Source organism: Typha latifolia, chromosome 3 (assembly GCF_019914945.1).
Source record: "Typha latifolia isolate L0001 chromosome 3, TyphaL0001v2, whole genome shotgun sequence".
Taxonomy (NCBI): Eukaryota; Viridiplantae; Streptophyta; class Magnoliopsida; order Poales; family Typhaceae; genus Typha; species Typha latifolia.
In genome coordinates, this window is record NC_133088.1 from 6,109,635 (window position 1) to 6,129,960 (window position 20,326).

Here is a 20,326-nt window from a genome sequence, read left to right on the forward strand (position 1 = left end):
TTCAAGATTTTACACCAAGAAATGGCAATACATGGTAGAATAAGAAACAAATAAATCAATTTATTTATCCAGTCGTTTAACAACTAAATTAGCTGCTAACTCCTTGCCAAAAATTACAACATCAGTGGGCTGCGATCAGCACCGTAGTGAATCCGACGTCCATGGAAGAAATAATAAACCTTTCTGCAAACAGAATGCCAATAGCAATCCTGTAATCATACAATTGCAAACCAAAATACATTAGAGCTTATGTTAATTATCAAAATTTCCCTTGTTCTGCAGAAATGTAGAAGAATGGAAGTAACTAAGAGGCACTTGGAAGTTGTGCTGCTTCATTCTAGCCAAACACCCTGAGAGCCCATGAAGGCCTGATGGCAAGCTGGCTCAGAGAAAAATGCACAGAACTGCTATCACACAATGTAATAACCCTAATCAGCCATTTTCTGCACGGTCGTATGCATTGGATTTATGTTTTGGCGCAAAATTAAAGCCTTCTGGAACCTTGCCAAGCAACATCTCAGAGATCCTAATCTGTGATAAATAAATGGAACTAAGTCAAGATTCACTTTTAATAACATAATAAAAGACTGTACACAAGATAAGAACTAGAAGATTTACCCAGTCGGCAGCTGAATCAGAGGCCAGTAGGGTCTCAAGATCATTCCGACCATAGTAGCTAGGTGGTCTCCAATTTAAGCGTTGGGGAACAACATCCAGTAGGCCCACTGGTATGTACCGGTATGTATAACTTAGCCATTCCAACAAGAAATGACGTGTTGTCTCCACACCTGAGAAGTGGGAGCATATAATTGCTTATACTTTTCTCCTTACCAAACCAGAAGAGGCATCAATTCAAAGTTTCAAAGTTTCAAAGTTTCAAAGTTTCAAACTTTCAACTATTGAATATAATAGTTTAAGAGCGAGTAATCATTAGAGGTGGGAGTGCCACACAATTTGGTAGAGATAAAAAGGAGCAGTCTAAACAAAATGGATGGAAAGTTTATTAATTTTATTTAATTAATAAAGGTGAGAATACCAGCATAACTGAGAAATAGTAATAATTTGGTGAGATAATTCCTTGAGACACCATAGATGATGATAAAAAGGATCAAGTAAACCAAATAGTTAAGATATGAAGTTTTGTTCTTTGCATTCGGACCATGACTATAACTTTCTTCCTTCATTTTGATCTAATGATGGCTCATACACCACAGAATGTTCCAAAACATGGTGGAAAGAAGATTAATTAGTGAATGAAGGTAACTTCTGCATGGCAGAATACGTATTATGAACAACTGCAGTAATGGCGCGTCGAAGCACCATATGCAACATAGCAGAATAATTGATTTCGCTAGATCTTTGAAGAATGACATTAGGAGATAACCTAATTTATTGCACATACAAAAAGCAATAGGAATACCAGTGTAAACCACTAATTCAGGCACACTATTGGCAACCATACATGATCTTGTGATACAAATTTAAACTTTCTATGTCAATTGCCAACCCAAAAGCATTCAAGGTTATTGAATCAGTTTATGCTTCTACTTATCATGAAGCCATGTTCACATGATTTTGTCAATTATACTGACTAAACCTGAGTGGAAAATCAGAAAAGGGATGCAAAGAGTATGCGCTGAATCCAAAGATGCTGAAAATTCAAAGTAGGATCAGTACAAGTTATCATGCCATCTGAAAATGGTCATGTTCAACTAGAAGAGCTTTATTGTCAACTCGAGCAACATTTCTATTGCATATTTGAGGATTGGTCATATAAAGATGTTAACTATCTTAAGATGGAAAAGAAAATAGACAAAAATGAAAATTATTTACCATCAATTCATCCACTTAACCCAAAGAAAGTGGGACAGTTTGTTAGCCTTTTATTTTTCAAAAAGTTTCTTAACCGAAGTTCTAATTTTAGTGCAGATAGGGCTGCATCTCATCATAGCTAATCAGATTTCCAATATTTTCTGAAGGACGCAGAACCAATTTAGTTCAACTCAATGGGGAAAAGGATAAAGTAATATGTACTCATCTTGGCTATAAAGGTTGTCCACAGTCCAGGCACAAATTAAGTAAATACTAGTCAAGATACACTAACATTAAAGAGTGTCTCTCACTAATTAGACTCTTCCCAACAACTCAGTTCATGCGCACACCTACAGAGGCAGCTAAAAAGACCACTGCTTATTAGATGTCAAAACTTATATAGACTAAATGCTAAGGAGATGTAACATTAAAAGGATCTGATTAGCATCTCAGTTATTTTGTATCTGTTGGCAGCACAGAACTAAGAGTAGTCATGTACTCATGTTATTAGTATAAAGCCAAGGCAAATGTAGAGACCTTTTCCCTTTAAAGATATACAGTTATAAAGCTTGACAAAGTTCTGAATCTCCATAACCTTTGGTAATTTGTAAACCAGACACTGTTCTTATACAGATCAAATAACATATATCCCTAACCCTATACTTGCTTACCTTTAACAAGGAAGCTTCTTCTATGTCCAATTTAATCATTCATATAATACTGCTGCATATTGGTACGCAAGAAATTATAATCTCCATAATAAAAAAATCAAATTGTTCCTGACAAGCAGGAGATATTAACATACTGAGTAGTTATAAGAGACTCCAAACCTAACAGATCTCTTTACATTTGTTTGTCCCCTTAGGCATTTCATCTGGGATCTGTCTTGTTTTTATGCATTAGTGTCAAAATGTAAATGATAGATTTATTTTTGATTGGACTGATATTTAATTGGTTTCACTTCCTCATTCTGGGCGGCTCCAGACTACTGTTTCTTGACATATTTCACATACAGTAAAGTATCAAGGATAATTGATTACATGATGAAGAAGGTTCTCCAGTTGTGTTTTATCTTCTAAGAAAGAGGTACTGTACTAACCAAGCTTAGAGTTTAATTATTCATTACAAATTACTGGCAAAACTGGAGTCCATCTTCTATGCAACAGTTCAGAAGCAAGTAGTACAGCATTCCGTGTAAAAAGAGAAATATTTAATGCTGAACCAGTATAATGGTGTGCACTACCTACCTTTTGTATCACAGCCCCAATGCTCTAGACCAAAATGAACAAAATCTCTCAGAATATTAAGCCTCTCGCCAGAAGTAATGTCCCAATGTCTTTGTTCCTTTATTTCAGTAAATATCCATGGCTGTGAAGAGTAAATTCTTAATCAAAAACATAATAAAATATAATGCAGATTTTTTAAACACAGCAAAACTCTAATCAGAGAAAGTGGTTTGAGCTGAAAAAAATGCCGGAGTAGAACTCAGTCCATGATGGCACTACAAAAAGCATGTAGCTACAAAATCTGCAAAATTGCTGATGGCACTAAGGAAAGCATATAGCTACATATCTGCAAAGTTGCAGCGCAGGTCTTGTAACACACAAGAACAAGTGCCATTTAACAAGGGCATCAGCTTTCATCTCTGACTCGGTGAATTCACCAAGACATCCTTGGTGAAGGTGTTCACAACTATTGGTAGCCTAATCAAGTCCTATTAAGTATATGCTAATCATCAGAAGGGGAAAAGGAAAAAAACAAACAAACCTTAATCAAAGCACCTCGAGCAATCATGCAACTAGATAGCTCAGTGCAGTTGGCAAATTGCCTGTTCCAGTCAGAGTATGAAAATATATCACCATTTCCTAAAACATGCAAATTCTCAGGGGCCTTCCGTGCACACTGGTATATATAATCCCAATCAGCCAGTTTGCTATAGCGTTGCTGGCGTGATCTACCATGTATTGTCAGTGCACTGGCTCCCCAATCACCAATGTCTGAAACCAGAGAATCAATACGGTTTCTTCCTTCAAAATAACCTGTCCGCACCTAGAATAAAAACATATAGAGATCAAAATGATCATAACATCCCATTTTGTTCATTTTATATGGAGTGCTCTGACAAATATAGTCATAAATGGCATTCTACCTTAACTGTTAAAGGTTTGTCAGTTGTACAAGATGCTGCTTGAATAATACTCTTCATCCTCATTGGTTTCGTAAGCAAAGAAGACCCTGCACCCCTGTTGACAACTATATCAATCGGGCACCCCATATTGATATCAATAAAGTCAACTGAACATTCACTGCTCACAAGCTCAACTGTACGAGCTACAGTGTCAGGATAAGCCCCACATATTTGCACTCCAAATATATCCTCTGATGAATGTCGCCTCAGCAATGCCCATTCTGAAGCTTGCCCCTTTAGCAAAGAAAAAACTTCGCTTACAAAGGGAAATTGCATTCCAAAAACAATTAATCAGAAATTTTTGTCTAAATTTATATGGATTCTGCAAACAAATTAAAATGGCTATACAAAAAATAGCCATAGATTAAAATTCAATCTATACCACATGCACAAGGATAAGTTCCTATCTTTTCATCAAGTTCAATTATTCCAGCAGATATAACTTAAGAGAATGGGCTAATCCCAATTCCCAACTGATCATAGTTGCACTACATTGAGGTATGTATCAAGTAGCAGAAATGAAGGCTACATAAATCCTCCCTCTTCAGACCCTACGTAAGTGGGAGCCTTGTGCAGTGGGATGTCTTTTTATCTTGTTTAGCAAGAAAATTTTAATCAAAATATTGAAGTTTCAGATCAGTAAAGCTAAATATTTCCAGGAAACCCTTCTTTAGCAATGAACAGAGCAAAATATTTATCACTCTGAAGCTGCTTGAACATACAGGAAATCCAAGTAGAGAATTGTACAGCTATAAACATGGCCACAAGACTTCAAGATTATGCATATAAAAGCACCAGCTAAGGAAAGAAGATCCTTCACTAAGAAACACGGATATGTCAAAACTCTCGCCATATCTTGTGGGGTACTCTATTCAGTGTCTTCAATGGTAGTTTTGGCGGCCGCCATGTCGGTGCGATGCAATGGCTGCCGCCCCACTTAGCTGAAATGCATTGTAACAAGATGGGCTCCTGCCTAAGCGCTAAACTGCTAGGCGGGCCGGGCGACCCACTTTGGCGAGCAGGCAGTTCAGCCAGCCAATTTAATAAGTAGATCGGATAGGATCTTCTTCTCAGGTCAGAGGGAGATAAGTTGATAACTAACTGTTATATTAAAAAAAGAATTCAGTAATTAACTGTTATAATAAAAAAAATAACTCTTCACTCTCCTCTCTCGATCTCCTCTATCGCTTGACAAGCCCTAAACCCATCTCCTCTCACTCTCCTTTCTCCCACAGTCGACAGTAGTGAGGGCAGTAGCGAGCGGCAGCAGCCTTCTCTTGATCGCCCCTCAAGTCTTTTTTTCTCTCGCGATCGTCCTCTCCTGCGCGATTGTGGAGTGTGAACCACAGCAAACGACTATGGAAAGCGGTGGCAAGCAGTAGACAATTATAGACAATGGTATGATATTTCGCCTCTCACACTTTCACTCTCTCCTACTTCTTCCCATTGGCGGACTAGTTTTTTTAAATAAATTCACCGTCTTGATTCTTGAATTATTGTTATGCTAGAGGAATTAATAGGAGAAATAATTGCTAATTAGTTTGTGAAATATAGTTTGTGAAATAATTGCTAAGTAGCTTGTAAATTAAGATTCCTAAAAAATCAAGGTTTACATTTCACTATCTTGAACTCTTGATTGTTGAATTACACTTAATCTGTTATGCTAGGTAGTTGATTGTTTCATACCCTTAATCATACTATTTAGTATTTTGGAGTAGTATAATTTTTTTTATAAATACACTATATTAGTATATAACTGCATATTTATTTATTTTATATATTAAAAATGACATACTATCCTGCCGCCCGCCTTCCTCCTAGGTGCTACATGGTGGGATGACTACTACCATCCCGGACCGCCTTTCAATACAATGACCCTATCAAATATGATAATAGTCAAATACTTTATGGATAAGTGTTCACATACTTCCTTCACATATTCGATTTTGAAAAAAAAGGATACTTAGATAATTTTGAGGGTTCAAGAATGAAGAAAAGTCAAATTAGAGAGGTATTCTATTAGCTCAAGAAGGTTATATATGCAACAAAGTTAACCCTAGATATTATTAATATGCATGATCTATGAATTCAAATCTAGAGGAAATTGGTTTAGGATTTCATGCCATAAAAGCATAATCAACGCACAATTTATAGATCACTGTTCTTTGGTATTAATGTAAGCAAGTTCCAAATATCAGGATCGGCCGCCCAAAACAATGATATCTATCGGCTATCAGTATTGGATTTTCATATCAAAATATCTTTTAAATACATTAAAATTTTAAAAATTATTTTAAAAAAGAAAATCCTTGGAATTTAAAAAAAAAGAGAAAAATGAATATATGAATTGCTCAGTAATCTAAAAATTAGAAAAAGAAACTCACTCTATCTCTCTCCCACTAACTCTCTCTATCCCTCTATCGCGAACTCTCTCTCCTACAATCTCTCCTCATGTGCTCTCTCTAACTAAGCGTCAAAAGTCTAAAAAAATAAAATCGTTCTCTCTCTCTCTCTCTCTTGTTGAACAGAGAGGAAAGAGAAGAGGGAGAGTGAAAAGAAGAGAGGTGGGGAGGTTGCTGGAGAAAGAAAGAGGTGGGGAGATTGCCAGAGAAAGAGACGATGTGGGGAGAATCGAGGGAGAGGAGAAATGGAAAAACCAAAAAACTAAAAAGAGAGAAAACAAACTTACTTGAGGTATGTCAAAGACGGTGTTGCTGGATCTGTCGTAGAAGTTTGTCAGATTTCTAATTTGACGAATCATTGAAAGACTTCAGTATGGTTTTTTCGAGAGATGAGGTGACTAGTATCCGAGTTTTTTTTGTCAGATGGGGTTGTTTTGGCAAATCTGGCCAAAATGCGTCCGATCCAGATTGGTTATCGATTAATCCAGTCCATACCTCACCAAAACCGATCTATAGGCCTGGTTTCAAAGTAGGATGCGAATCAATTGAAACTAGGAACCTTGAATAAGAGTATCTAACAATTAGCAATAAATGACTAGTTCTTTTGATAACGATGTGCTTAAATATGTATATATACATATTTGCATATATACCTATACATAATTACATATACATTTACATATACGTTACATACATTTTACCATGGTTCCTCCATTTTGGCTGGTTTCGACTGGGGTATCAGCTAATATGTTTTGGGCAGGATCAGCCGTATCGACCAATCCTGCCCAAAACGGAGCTAGGATGGGTCGGATTCGGGCGGGATAAAATGGGTCAGATCAAACCCGAATCCAACCCAAGGGACATCAATCCCAACCTTCTCACACTCTCTATGTTCTCTTTTCTCTTCTTTTTCACAGTTCCACCACCTACGATCAAGTAGACCTTCGGCGACGTTCTCCGTCCAGAGTTTTTTTTCCCTTTTTAGTTTTTCTTTCTTCTCTGTCATTCCTTCTCTCTCCCTTCCTTTCTCCGTATCTCTCTCTCTCTTCCTGCTGTTGTAGTAGTTGCTTCAACTTCTTTATGTTGCGTCTCTTAGTTCAAATGATATTGCTACTAAATATCTTGAGTTATAAATACATGAGTTTCACATTTATATTGAGATATATTTGGTTGTACACTAATCTTAATGGGTGGAGTAGACAAAATATAATAAATATAATTAATTTTCTTGGTGTACTCGGGCATGAGAATAATATTTCTGAAGTTTGTGAATGCTACTGCTCATTTCAAAAATACAGATTGTTGTTACGGTTCTTGATTAAAATACAGATTGGACATGACCAACCCACCTCAAACTAGATATTTGTATATACTCCTAGTGTATCTTTAGTGTAGCATATTTCTATTTTTTGATATTTGACGTATCCGTATATCCATATCCTATATCCAAAACTACACTTCATAGATCTTCTAAGGGCAGTATTTCACCAATTTCCTGGTTTTTAAACACTTCATCTCTTCTAGTAAAGAACCTTCCCTTTCCTCCACTATGAATTTTGTATCGTACAACAAAGGACCATATATTCTTCATTCACGAGAGACGTATCTGAAGCCATCCAAAAGTCTAGTTACATTCTTGATTAAATTACTTAGGAAGAGATAAAATAATTCATGCATATGATACTCCTACATTCATTCAAATGACAACATGAATTTTTGTTTGTACTTCAATTTATTATGGTTTGAAGGAAGATGATCTTTTAAAATATTCACATTTTCTCTAATATACATAAATTTCATGAAAAATAGTAAGGAAAATGAACATCTCAGTGGACAAACCTGTAAGAGATTTGTACACATAGCCATCTCTCCACAAGTAATATCAGCACCTAAAATTTTGCAGACCCTTCTGAAAGGAAGATTGCCGACAGTAGTCAGTGGAGCAAGATATAACTTCTCTCTGAAATCAATAAGCTTTCTTTCACGTGGATGTGGCTTCACAATTAGGTCAACTTTGCATGAACTCAATCCATCAGGTGATGGCTTATTCGGCTCATTAGTATCTCTCAAATCTATTTCAGTGCAAGATGCACCTGTCCATAAAACATTTACTGAGTCAGAAAGTGTTGTTAAAATAAGGAACTTTGAATCTCAAGCATTCGAACCAAATCTGATAAACTTTCACTAAATAAGAGCAATTTTAATTAAAAACCAACCGCTACTAATATCAATTTTCTGATTTTCATCAACTTGACTCTTTGTCTTCTTCAAAGGTCTTGACTCATCAATTAAAGATGAGCCATTCATAACAGATGCATCATCTGAACAATCCTGTTCTGCACACACTGCTGGAGCACATTCTAGTTTCTCAACCATGCTGCAGAGCATCTTATCTTTCTCATTTCCGTGAAGATCATATGATCCATCTAGATTATCTTGATGGATTTCCACATGGTCAACTTCTGATTTTTCCTTCGTTCTGTTAGCACCCTGCAGAAGAATACTGCTCAAGAAAAATGAAAAGAAAAGAGAAGCAACTCATACAGCTAATTTCAAAAGAACTGTAACAGAAATGATGCAGAGATGTAATTTAATTATCTAAGAGTCTGGCAGATTAGCAACTGAAGAGATCTGCATGATCCAGGCCTGGCCTAGCCAACCTTAGGTCTGAATTCCCAGTATTTTGGATCTTAAGCCCGACCATGACCCTGGCTTACAAATATTCCAGGCCAGGCTGGATCTGTTCAGGCCCAATAGATTTTAAGGAAAATTCTAAAAACAAGCCCAACTCAACAAGCTTCAGGCTTTATGATTTCCTTCTAGCCCAAAAACCCTATTTCATCAATGATAAAAAGAAAAGAGATGATACGATACAAATCAGAATTGAGGCTGAATTAAAAATTAGTGTAAATCCCTAAATTGCAGTAAATTACAATCTGCACTGTTTTGGTAGAATAATCATAAAATATTCATACAATGTATGAATAATATGAAACCAAATGGATTAGATCGTGATGTCATGGTCTACACATTTTATATTCGGACTTTCTTTAGATTCAGACTCTATCTAGGACGAAATGGAGTTACAATTCAAGAAAGAGTTGATGACCAGTTTATATAGGTTTAATTATTCTATATAAATAGGGTTTTATAGTTTGTATCTTAGGCATGCATTGAATGATTGAATAGATTACTTTTTTCTTCTATCTCTTTATATCTCTTAGCCCTAGCGTCTCTTTTGCCTCTGATCTCTCCCCCCTTGCCTTTCTTTGCTACAACTGTATGTCAATCGTAGTCTTCAGCCATCTACCACATTCACAAGTCACCATCACCACCATTATTTGTCGAGCCACCTCCATCAATTAATCAACCTCCACCTCCATTATCATCTGCACCTACAACCAGCCTCTATCATTGGTTCATATCATTTGGTATTAGAACTATCCACATTACATCAATTTAATATCAAAGCTCAAGTACCCCCAAGCTGGTCCGCATCAAGGGAAAGTATTAGTAGCAAGGAGAATTTTTTGAATTTCCTTTAACAAATAGAGAAGAGGATTTATGGAAAGTATTAGCCATGGTTCAATTTTTTTGTTTCTATTTCAGTTGGTTTTGGTTTTTCTCCTTGAAAACGTAAATGAAAAAACATAGACCAAAAGAATTGGTTTGGTGTTTATAATGGTGTCCATGGTGGCCACCCAACCATCAGGGTTGGCGTTGGTAGAAAGAAAAAAATAGTAAAACACTCTCTTCTCTCTCTCTCTGAATCAAACCATCAAAACCCTAAACCTCTCTTTCGAATTTCGATCATCTTCTATAGCAGCTACGATCAGCAACTAGTGACCATGGAAGCTATCGCGACTGTTAGCGACAACCAATTATTGTGGATGACCGACAACGATTGGCGACGGCAAGCAGAATGTCTTTGATCTTTCTTCTCAGTCTCTCCCAGTTCTTCCCACCAATGGCATTTTTCCCCCATCTCAAAATATTGATTGTTAACTACTCTTAATTTGTTTTCCCACTTCTCAGTCTCTCCCACTCTCGTTTAGGCAACTAGAAGAATTAATTGCTAAATGCTAATGAGACTGTGAATTAAGATTTCTGATTTTTCTTTCCCACTGTCTTGCATTATATTCGGAGCCTCGGAGGAATTGGTTGCTAATTAAGTAAATAGTTGCTGATTAGAATTTGAAATGTGAATTAACAGGAGGAATTTGAAATGTGAATTACTATTTGGTGATTAACTATTTAACTGATTACTATTTTTACCTTTTACTATTTTTAATTTTTTTTATTACTGGTATTAATAAGTTACTATCTTACTGATTCTGTAATCTGTACAGTAAATCAATATTAAAACATAAAAATAGATGATATATAATTTTTTTATGTAAAAATTGTTAAACTGCCTTGCTACCCACCTTCTGCCTTGGCTCTAGGTGGGTAAGGTCGACCGCAGGACCTGCGGTCGACCACCTTTCAAAACATTGGTTTCAGCTGATAGTGGTCTGAAACAAAGGTCAAAATCAATAATCTTGCATTTTGGCCTCATCAATGGTTTCTGCCTTAGTTTCTGCAATGAATTTCCACTGAAATTGTCCTGTCTTGGCAAAACTTCAAACCATGACTATTGGCCTTAATATCAGTTTTTGCTTTCTATAGTAGATCAGTGAAAAATGGGACAGCTAGGCATTAAATTAAACTTAGATTTTCACCAGAATAATGCAATGATATATTAGGAAATCGAGCCACAACCAAAATGGAAAATTCACAGCCAAAACATACCAGATAAAGAGATCTAACAAATAAGTTGCTGGATTGGACTCATTTATTGCTGAAACCACCATCAGAATGACTTTTGAGTTCAAGAAAAGATGTAAGTAGTGAGATCCTTAATATCCACGTACCTTAAGCCCAAGAATTTTGAGTTGAGCATCCGCCTTAGGAAAACTAACTTTATTCTTCCACAAAAGCTTCTGAAGATCTTTTTTTAAAACATTGATCTCATCACGCTTCCTAGGAATATTATGAGGTCCCAAAGGGATGTTATTCTTGTGTGTATTTGAAAATCGGCAAGTTACTCCATAAGGACATGGCTCTTCCAAAGCGATGAATGGACAAGTTCCTTCAAGGTCAGCTGGTTTCTGCATGTATTGAATCTCAGGCTTAGATCTACAAAATAGATGTTTACTTGTGCAATAATCATATATTCAATAATTAGATGCAATATGAATGAAAGACAAACAACCAAACCTGAGCCAAATATGCGTTCAAGTCATGGTTGAAACGGCAACTACCACCATAGGGGCATGAATCCACATTTCCACTTCTTGCTACTTCTGTACAAATATGTACCACAGAATTTTGTTCCTGGACATTACATATTGGATTAGGATGTCATCATATACAGTTTGTAGCATCCAATTAGTAACCTAGCATCTGTACTTAAAAGTTCATCAAAACTAATGTGATACAACCGGAATGGATCAGTCAACCAAAACCAGTCTGAAAGATGTGCCAAGGAAGACTGTCAGCCATTGCCCTCTTCTTTGATGGTCATATTCACTGGGTGAACAGGGATGAAGCAGAAGATAAACGTAGCCAACAAAAAGGGATATGGTAAGCATATATGGTTGTCATATTTATTGTTATATCCTTATGGTTGATATTTTAACAATTTCAATAAAGTATAGGCCACAAGCCTTGTAGGTATCCTTATGGTTGTCATGTTTATGATTATATCCTTATGGCTGCTATTTTAACAATTTCAAGAATATGTACATGTTGAAATAAATCACTCAGATACCTACAAAGGTTTTAGTAATATTCTAACACCTTTCACTGTCTAATCTAAGGACATATTTTTCTATTAGAAATTAAACATAAATCTATTGCTAAATCTCCATCTAAAGAAAAGCTTCAAATAAAAATTTTATGGTTTTATGAATCTTTTATAAAGAAATAAATTCATCACTTTTCCGTCATGATACTTTAAAAAGATCTACTAAAATTTCTATTGAACTAACTTAAACCTTGCCACATGTTACCTTCAATGATAAGAAAAAGTGACAAATGGAAGTGAACAAAGACAAGATGTAGGCTGCAATTCAAAGTCACCAAAATGAGTCTTGAAAGTGAAAGTTCCTTCATTTTAATTGTTAAATACCAGATACAGAAGCTTTTCAAATCCAAGCAGCAGAAAATATCTAATAGCTACGAGGAAAACATGCTGGAGCTTGTAGTGAACCAAATATTATTTTCCATATTTCCTCCAGATGTACATGTGTATGTGTATGTGTACATATATGATTATAAAGATCTTCTAATGAGCATTGGATGACACATCTCTACGGAACACATTAGTAATTCCCGCCACATCAAGCATCTTAATTCCTATGCAGAACTTCAAGATCCAAATATATAGATAATAGAAGTTTGCAAGAAGCAAGCTACCAGTTAAACACCTACATTCCATAATGCTTCTCCTCATACTAGTGCAAACAGATTACAACAGTGACCAGTATGATCTGGCAGATTTTGCAGCTTAGCAGGCTGGAACAGTATACATATTGCATCATCATCCTCAAAGGTATTCCAAATACTCAAGACTCAATCTTACATCATCATCCTTAGCAGCTAATGAGAGCTCACTATTAGAATGTTTATTTCTTGTTGAAGAATTCATCGGAAATAGGTTTTTTGAGTTGCACCCACACTTCAAGATCACTTCAGCATCAATACAAGTCAACAGTCAAACCGTTTTAATTTCCTCAAAACCCTGAAATGTTATTGAGGAAGAATTTGAAGTTTTGAAGAAGTCCTGAGCCATTTGCTGGTACTAGATTTCTAAATTGGTCCTGACATTGTCTAAACAGATAAGATCATGAAAATAGAATAGCATGAGAGCTTTTTGAGTTTAGTTTTCTATATTAGTATTTAATGAGCCAATCAGCATTTGTATCATCTCATTGTAAGTCAATTATGTCGCATGAACTTTGAGATGCATTAGGGATATAGTTTTTCTTCTGCTCTCCAAGTAGTCCCACAAATAAAAGGATATGGCTTTCCACGTTCTTCCAAGGAAACCAAACAAAATTCCATCTTTAAGAAGATTGTGGCATTAGGCACCAGAAAAGAGGCCAGTTCCCAGGTGGGCATTTAAGAAACAGGCATCGGTTTAAGAACATCAATTATTGTTTGAGTTCAATGAATAAACCAAACAAAATGTCAAATTTAGGAACAAGATAGCATTTGACACCAGAAAGGAGGCCAATTTCCAAGTAGTTATGTGACAACAGGTATCGATCACTCATAATATGCAAGTTCTACCGGCCAAGGCAAAAAAGATACCAACTCTAAGAAGACGGAAGCTTCAAACACCAGAAAGTAGGCGAATTACTCAGTCGTATCTAAGAACAGGCGATTGCATATATTTTCCACAAACCTGCTTGCGTTCTCTTTTGAGCTGTCGCTTGGACTTCTTCTCCTTGACAACATTTGAAGAAGAAAGAGTGCTTTTTTTCTCCTTGGTGTCGTCGTCCTCGTCGGGGTGTCCACCCCGAGCCTCGTCTTCGTTGGACCTCACGGGCGGCGGACGAAGGTACTCGGCCTTCACGGGCGCCACAGCACGAGCCACAAGTTCCTCCGGAGTCGGACGCAAGTTGGGAGGAGCCTGCGAATGGGGTTCGTCCGGCTTGGCATCGATTACCTCATCCATTGGCGGAGGACGAGTCCGAGGGAGGGAGAAGTGAGGTAAGAGACTCGAACGTGAGGAGAGGATGTAGGGTTTTTCCGTCGCGGGACCAAACTATTAGCGGCAATATTGTTTTCCAAAATAACTATCTTTATAAAACTAATTTCCAATTACCTTATGTAATTATACATAAAATCATTTTGCCAACCTCTATAAATTTCTTTTACCAAATAGGTTGTATCGAATTTTGACTTTTTGACCAAACTAGCACTGTTTGAAATTTAATTTACCAAAATAAAATATCGCCCAAACTTATTATCAAAAGTGTCAGATTACTTATAGCTCTACTGAAACGCTTATAAGTTTAGCGTTTTACTATTCTTAGTAAAACGCTGAACTTTTCAGTATTTTTCTTCTTGGTGGAAATGTTGAACTTTTCAATATTTTTCTTTTTAGTGAAAATATTGAATAGGTAAACATTTATCTATATTAACTGAATCAATGAGTTGGTTAAATGTTGGAGTCAAGCATTAAAGAAACGTTGTCCAGTTCGACTACTTTGGTAAAATGCTAACTACTTCAATATTTTTATTAGGGTTTCTAAAATCCGAGAACTTCTTTTCTGGCGTGTGAAGGCAATTGCAAAATAAACACTTAAATGAGCGTCTTAAATAGAAAATGCTAAACTAGTCAATGTTTCACAGTAATGAAATGTTGAAGAGTATAGCATTTTTAGGAAGGCTTCTAAAACCCGAGAGCTTGATTTCTGACGCATGAAGGCAATTGCAAAATAAATACTTAAGGAGTGAGCATCTTAAATGGGAAATGCTAAACTAGTAAGTGTTTCACAGTAATAAAATGATGAAAAGTTCAACATTTTAAGAAAAATACTAAAGTTGTCGGCAATGAAACGTTAAATAGTTCAGCGCTTCATACGTGAGATGCTAAACTCTTCACCGTCTCACATGACTTCAACCCTTACCCTAAGGAGTCTCTAGTTAATATTCCTCATCTCTTCACCATCAAGTCGCCGCACTCCATTTTCTCTCCCTCACTCGCTCCAGCGATCCATCAACACCCGCGGCCCCGCCTCATTGTCTCTAACGATCCATCAACACTCTCAACCCCGCCTCACTCTCTCCTGAGATCCATTTCAAGGTAATATCATTTAATTAGTTTGACAAATTTTGTGGTTCTCCTAAACACAATTATGGTAATTAGTTTGGTAGATTTTGTAGTGTATAATATCAAGGTAATTTCAATAATCAATTGACACAATTATTATTGTCCTCATACCAATTGTAATATGAGCTAAATGATTTCTATTGACATTTACACTATATTTGCACATTACATTATAATTTTATGTAGTTGAGAACTTTCTAAGATAATTTTATAATATAGTAGGAAAAATTACGGTGCATCTATAGCTTATCAAAATAAATACCAATTTTATTTTTTTTGGTAACTAAACCCTTCAAATGATCTGAAGTTCTTGCACTCCAAGTTGGCAAATAGAAGAGATGCCAATAAACTCTTATATGTATTTTTTTTTTCAGAAATTGCCTTAGATATTTATAAGAATTATATGTATTTCGAGTGGCAATATTATACAATTGCAAGATCATACATTTGCAAAATAGTACAGTAAAATACGAAGGTGGGTCAAGAAAATTTATTAAAAGTGGATAGAAATTGCAGTTATGATCAATTGGTTGAAAAAATATCAAAAATGACTAAAATGAGCACAGAGCATTGGAGTATAAAATTAGTATGCAATAGAGTTTTTCAAGGAGAAAAACTTCAGTTCATTGGAATTGATGATGATGACGATGTTGATGATATGCTTAATATTACAGAATAGCACTAAGGTATGTTGAAAGTTTACATTGAGGGTATACCAATTGCTGATAGAGAAAACAACCATACTGATACACCAATTGAAGCTCCACTATACAACTATACTAATACACTAGTTGATGTTACATGGATATCTAATGAAGGACCCGGTCAACTAATTAATGGTGGCTCTACTCAACCAAGCCATGAAGGCCCTAGTGAACCACTTGGAGTCGCTAAAATTAATAAAATTGCTGATAAAAGTAATGAATGCTGTAGTCAACTATCACATATAGGTTTGGATGATTAATCTATTGATATAATTGTTGCACACATTATTAAAAGCGAACAAAATGATTATGTGTTTTACAATATACTACGGGATAGTGAATTGTTTGAAACATCTAATGAAGAGGATATTGATGCATTATTAGAGGGTGATTCAACTGATGATGAGTTTGATGGAATTGTAGTCGATCTAATTGGTAGTTTTGATCCGATGCTGCAAATGTACAATATAGATTTGACACAAAGTGTTGATATTATTAATCCACTTGCTAGCCTACCTACTCCTCCGAGGCATATTTTGGCAGTGATTTGCATATCGGGATGCTATTTATGAGCAAAAAAGTACAAGTATATCTAAAGAGATACTATTAGCACACATCATTCATTCAAAGTTAAGACTTCTAAATCTATTATTTTATATGTTAAGTGCCAACAAGAAGATATATGTCAATGAAGCTTACGAGCAGTGTTAAGTAAGAGCCATTGAATGTGAGAAATTATTAAATATAATGGTCCACATACTTGCATCAATCTTTCTTTGAATAAAGATCACCATTAGTTGGATATGAAATTTGTTACACATGAGCTTAAAATGTTTGTCAGTAACGATACAACTGTTAGTGTTGCTTAGCTGCAAACACACATTCTTAAAAAGTATTGCTTTCAAATTTCATATCAAAAAGCTTAGAAGGCAAAACAAAAGTCCATTAAAGATGTATTAGTGGTTAGGCCCAATTCTTATAACCAATTGTCATTATTCATGCGTGAATTACAACATAAGAATTTGGGTACAGTTATATTGTGGAAGAAAATTCATTCACCTAAATGAAATACAGAGTTATTTAAATGTATGTTTTGGTTATTTAGTCCTTACATTGAGGATTTGCACATTGTATGCCAGTGTTAAGTATTGATGGCACACATCTCTATAGAAACTATAAATAAATTTTACTTAGTGCAATCACCATTGATGCGTATGATGATGTGTTTCTTCTCGTATATGTAATTGTTGAAAGTGAGAATGCTGATAGTTGGGGTTGATTCCTTGCTTGCGCTTTAGAGTTGTACTTCAAAGAGAAAATATATGTTTGATTTTAGATCATCATGTCAAAATTATAGCAGCAATCAATGATGAAAGAAATGGATGGATTGAGCCTTTAGCCTATCACCATTTTTATCTCTAACATATGGTTAGCAATGGTAACAAGGAATTTCAAGGTAGAGGCTTAAAGAACTATATTCATATGTCTGTTTTGCAAAAATCATATTCGAAAGTTTAACTTTCACATGGGTCGGATAGCTCAATGTATTATAGATGCAAAAAAAATGGTTTGATAATATTTTGTTGGAGAAGTGGTCTTTAGCTCATAATGGTGGTCATCCATATGGTGTTAATATTACAAATCTTTCAGAGATATTTAATAAAGTAATGAAAGGTGCACACGGTTTGCCAATAAAGTCATTGGTGAAAATAATTTTTTATCACACAGTACGTTTCTCATATATTAGACGAAAATTAGGATATGAAACATTGGCCAACCATCAAGATTTTACTCCTATCATTGCTATTATGGAAAATTCCAATAGGAATGTTAGAATGTATACAGTTCATGAATTCAATCATCGTCATGGTATTTTTGAGATTACTACTGCATTGTCAAATTTGAGCAACTTGAGAGGTGATTGATCTCAAATAGTTGATCTAAATATTCGAACTTACACGTATAGTAAAATGCAACAATATAAATGCCCATACACCTATGTACTTGCCACATGCAAAATTGTTAAATTTAGATTGGAGACCATTTATTGAACATATATATACGGTATAGACATATGTGAGTATATGAGAGCCTGAGTTTCATCATATTTGTGACAAAGATTATTGCTCGCCTTATGGAGGTCCAACTTTATTATCTGATCCAGCTATAAAGCGGGTGGGCAAAGAAAGACTAAACATGTTAAGGTTTTGTAATAAGATGGACGAGCGGAAGCCTGCCAAAAAAACTTATGCAGTATTTGTAGGCAAGAAAAACATTATCGACGTAGTTGTAAAGGTAAAAGTACTATTATTAAGTTTTCCTAAATCATTGGTAAAATGTTAGATTATATTATTTTTATATTCATAAAAACGATTATAGAATTTTTTTGCCTTTCACATTGAATAAAACACATATGTTATGTACATTACGTTATGTTATGTAGACTTCTAATGGCTGCAGAAGAGGAACCAAGGCCTATTGATGCATTTATGCTGAGGTTGCAAATACACTATAGATCTGAGGTGATATGAAGAGGCGAGGTTTGTATTATTAATTATGTCTTATTTTTAGTTTTTATTTTTAGGCTCAACTTTCTAATTTATAGTTCACATTTTTATTTTTAGGAACTAGGGCTTCCGGTGTGTAGGTACCACGAGTAGTGGTAGCCTGATTCACGAGTAGTTGATATCGTAGTGCAGATCGTATTCTACTATGTATATTGACTTGTCAGAATACATATTGACTGGGTGTTAATCACTATATTAGTGGAGCGTTGGCGACTAGAGACACACGCATTTCGTATAAAGGTTGGAGAGGTCACTATTATGTTACAGAATGTTGCTATACTGTTAGGTCTACGCATCCATAGATCTGTCGTGATGAAGACCACAACTATTCGGTGGGATGGTGTATGTCAGGAGCTCCTAGGAGTTGTCCCACCTCAGATAGCGAGATGTGGTTCATCGCTACGTATGGACTAGTTGAGAGAGATATTTGGCACCTTCTTGCGAATGATGATGTTCAGATGATTACACAGTACACTATGGCTTACATTTTGGTAATCAATAAGAGCTTAATTTTTACAAACAATTTTAGAGATACAGTGCAGTTGATGTTTCTTCCACTATTACGGGACTGACTATACTAACAGACTTAGTTGGGAGAGTGTTGCATTAGTAGTACTTTATCGAGAGCTATGCCGTGTTAGTCGACATGATGCAGAAGAGATAGCTAAATGGAAGCGACTACATATGGGTAGGCCTAAATAATTAATGATTAGTTAAACAAGAATAATAAGCGCAAAATAACTAAATTAATTATAACTAGATAAATATGCCTACTACTTCACTGCATAGTTCGATGCTCTGATATTTTTCCACAACTAATGTGACTAGCTTGGCATCAATAATAACAGAGTGTACTTAACATTCAACAAGTAAAACTCATCCGTGCTCATGATCGGTGCTTAATGCATGAATTGCATCATAAGCAAGCAATGAACTAACAAGAAACCATACTCGCAATAATAATAATGGCCACAACAATTCTACCTGTATCCTCTTAGAGTAATGATAATTATCTCCCATCTTATAAAATGTCTTCTAGAACGAATGGTAGGACTTAGTGGTATTATTCTTAAGGGAAAATTTTCAATTATTCCTTATGATTGTGCCTAAAATCAATAATCCTCTATACTTTCATTTATATCACTTTGATCCCTATGATTTAGTCTAATATGAAATTATTAACTTCTTCATCCAAATTTAAAAGGAAAAGTATAAATTATCATAATACCTCTAATATTAATAATGATACGACTCGGTCGGATTGAATCCACTCGCGGCATTGGGTTCATTGGGATGAGCCTATTTATCTAGTTTATGTTTGCTTAAGAGAATAAGGTCTTTTATTAGGGAGGCGTTCGAACGCCATGGACCTGCGTTCAAATGGGGTCATTCAAATGCTTGCACGTGTTTGCAACTACATAGAACACAAATTGTGCGTTCAAACACGATCGGGCGCATTCGAACATACTGTGATGAAAATTGTTGGTTTGTTAAGGTTTTAACTTAGTTGTTAGTTTTTTAGGGTTTGTTAGAGTTGTTTAACTTAGTTGGTGGGTCCCTAGGGTGAGCCTCTATAAATATGTGGAGGAAACTCTAATTGGAGTTTATCTTGAATAATTAAATTGGCTTTGGCCTTTATCTCCTTAACTTGTCTTTAGCCATTAGTGCACTCTCCCACCTTCCTTCTTCCACCGCCCAAGTCTTTGGTCGGCCTCTTCTAGCTTTTAACCCTCATCTTCTACAACAACTTCTTCCTCTTCACACGAAAG

The 20,326-nt window shown here is 35.6% G+C and overlaps 1 protein-coding gene across 1 annotated transcript; it reads right to left on the reverse strand.

The window, feature by feature from the left end:
* Nucleotides 1–40: 40 nt before the first annotated feature.
* LOC140785340 (tRNA-dihydrouridine(47) synthase [NAD(P)(+)]-like) lies at nucleotides 41–14,251 on the reverse strand. The gene is made up of 10 exons (XM_073133205.1): nucleotides 13,853–14,251; nucleotides 11,662–11,778; nucleotides 11,316–11,552; nucleotides 8,619–8,892; nucleotides 8,242–8,495; nucleotides 3,962–4,234; nucleotides 3,580–3,861; nucleotides 3,060–3,180; nucleotides 619–788; nucleotides 41–531 (listed from the first exon to the last, which is right to left on the reverse strand). The coding sequence occupies exons 1-10, from the start codon at nucleotides 14,123–14,125 to the stop codon at nucleotides 433–435; spliced, it is 2,100 nt and encodes a 699-aa protein (XP_072989306.1). The 5' UTR covers nucleotides 14,126–14,251; the 3' UTR covers nucleotides 41–432.
* Between the last annotated feature and the right edge of the window lie 6,075 nt (nucleotides 14,252–20,326).

What these genes read in the sequence shown, in the direction of transcription:
- LOC140785340 (XM_073133205.1), bottom strand. Translation starts at nt 14,125, where the DNA reads ATGGATGAGGTAATCGATGCCAAGCCGGACGAACCCCATTCGCAGGCT. An exon ending in GAAAATTGATATTAGTAGCG is followed by an intron (nt 8,496 to 8,618) that starts GTTGGTTTTTAA and finishes TTTTATGGACAG; the next exon opens with GTGCATCTTGCACTGAAATA. An exon ending in ACAAACCTTTAACAGTTAAG is followed by an intron (nt 3,862 to 3,961) that starts GTAGAATGCCAT and finishes TTTTTATTCTAG; the next exon opens with GTGCGGACAGGTTATTTTGA.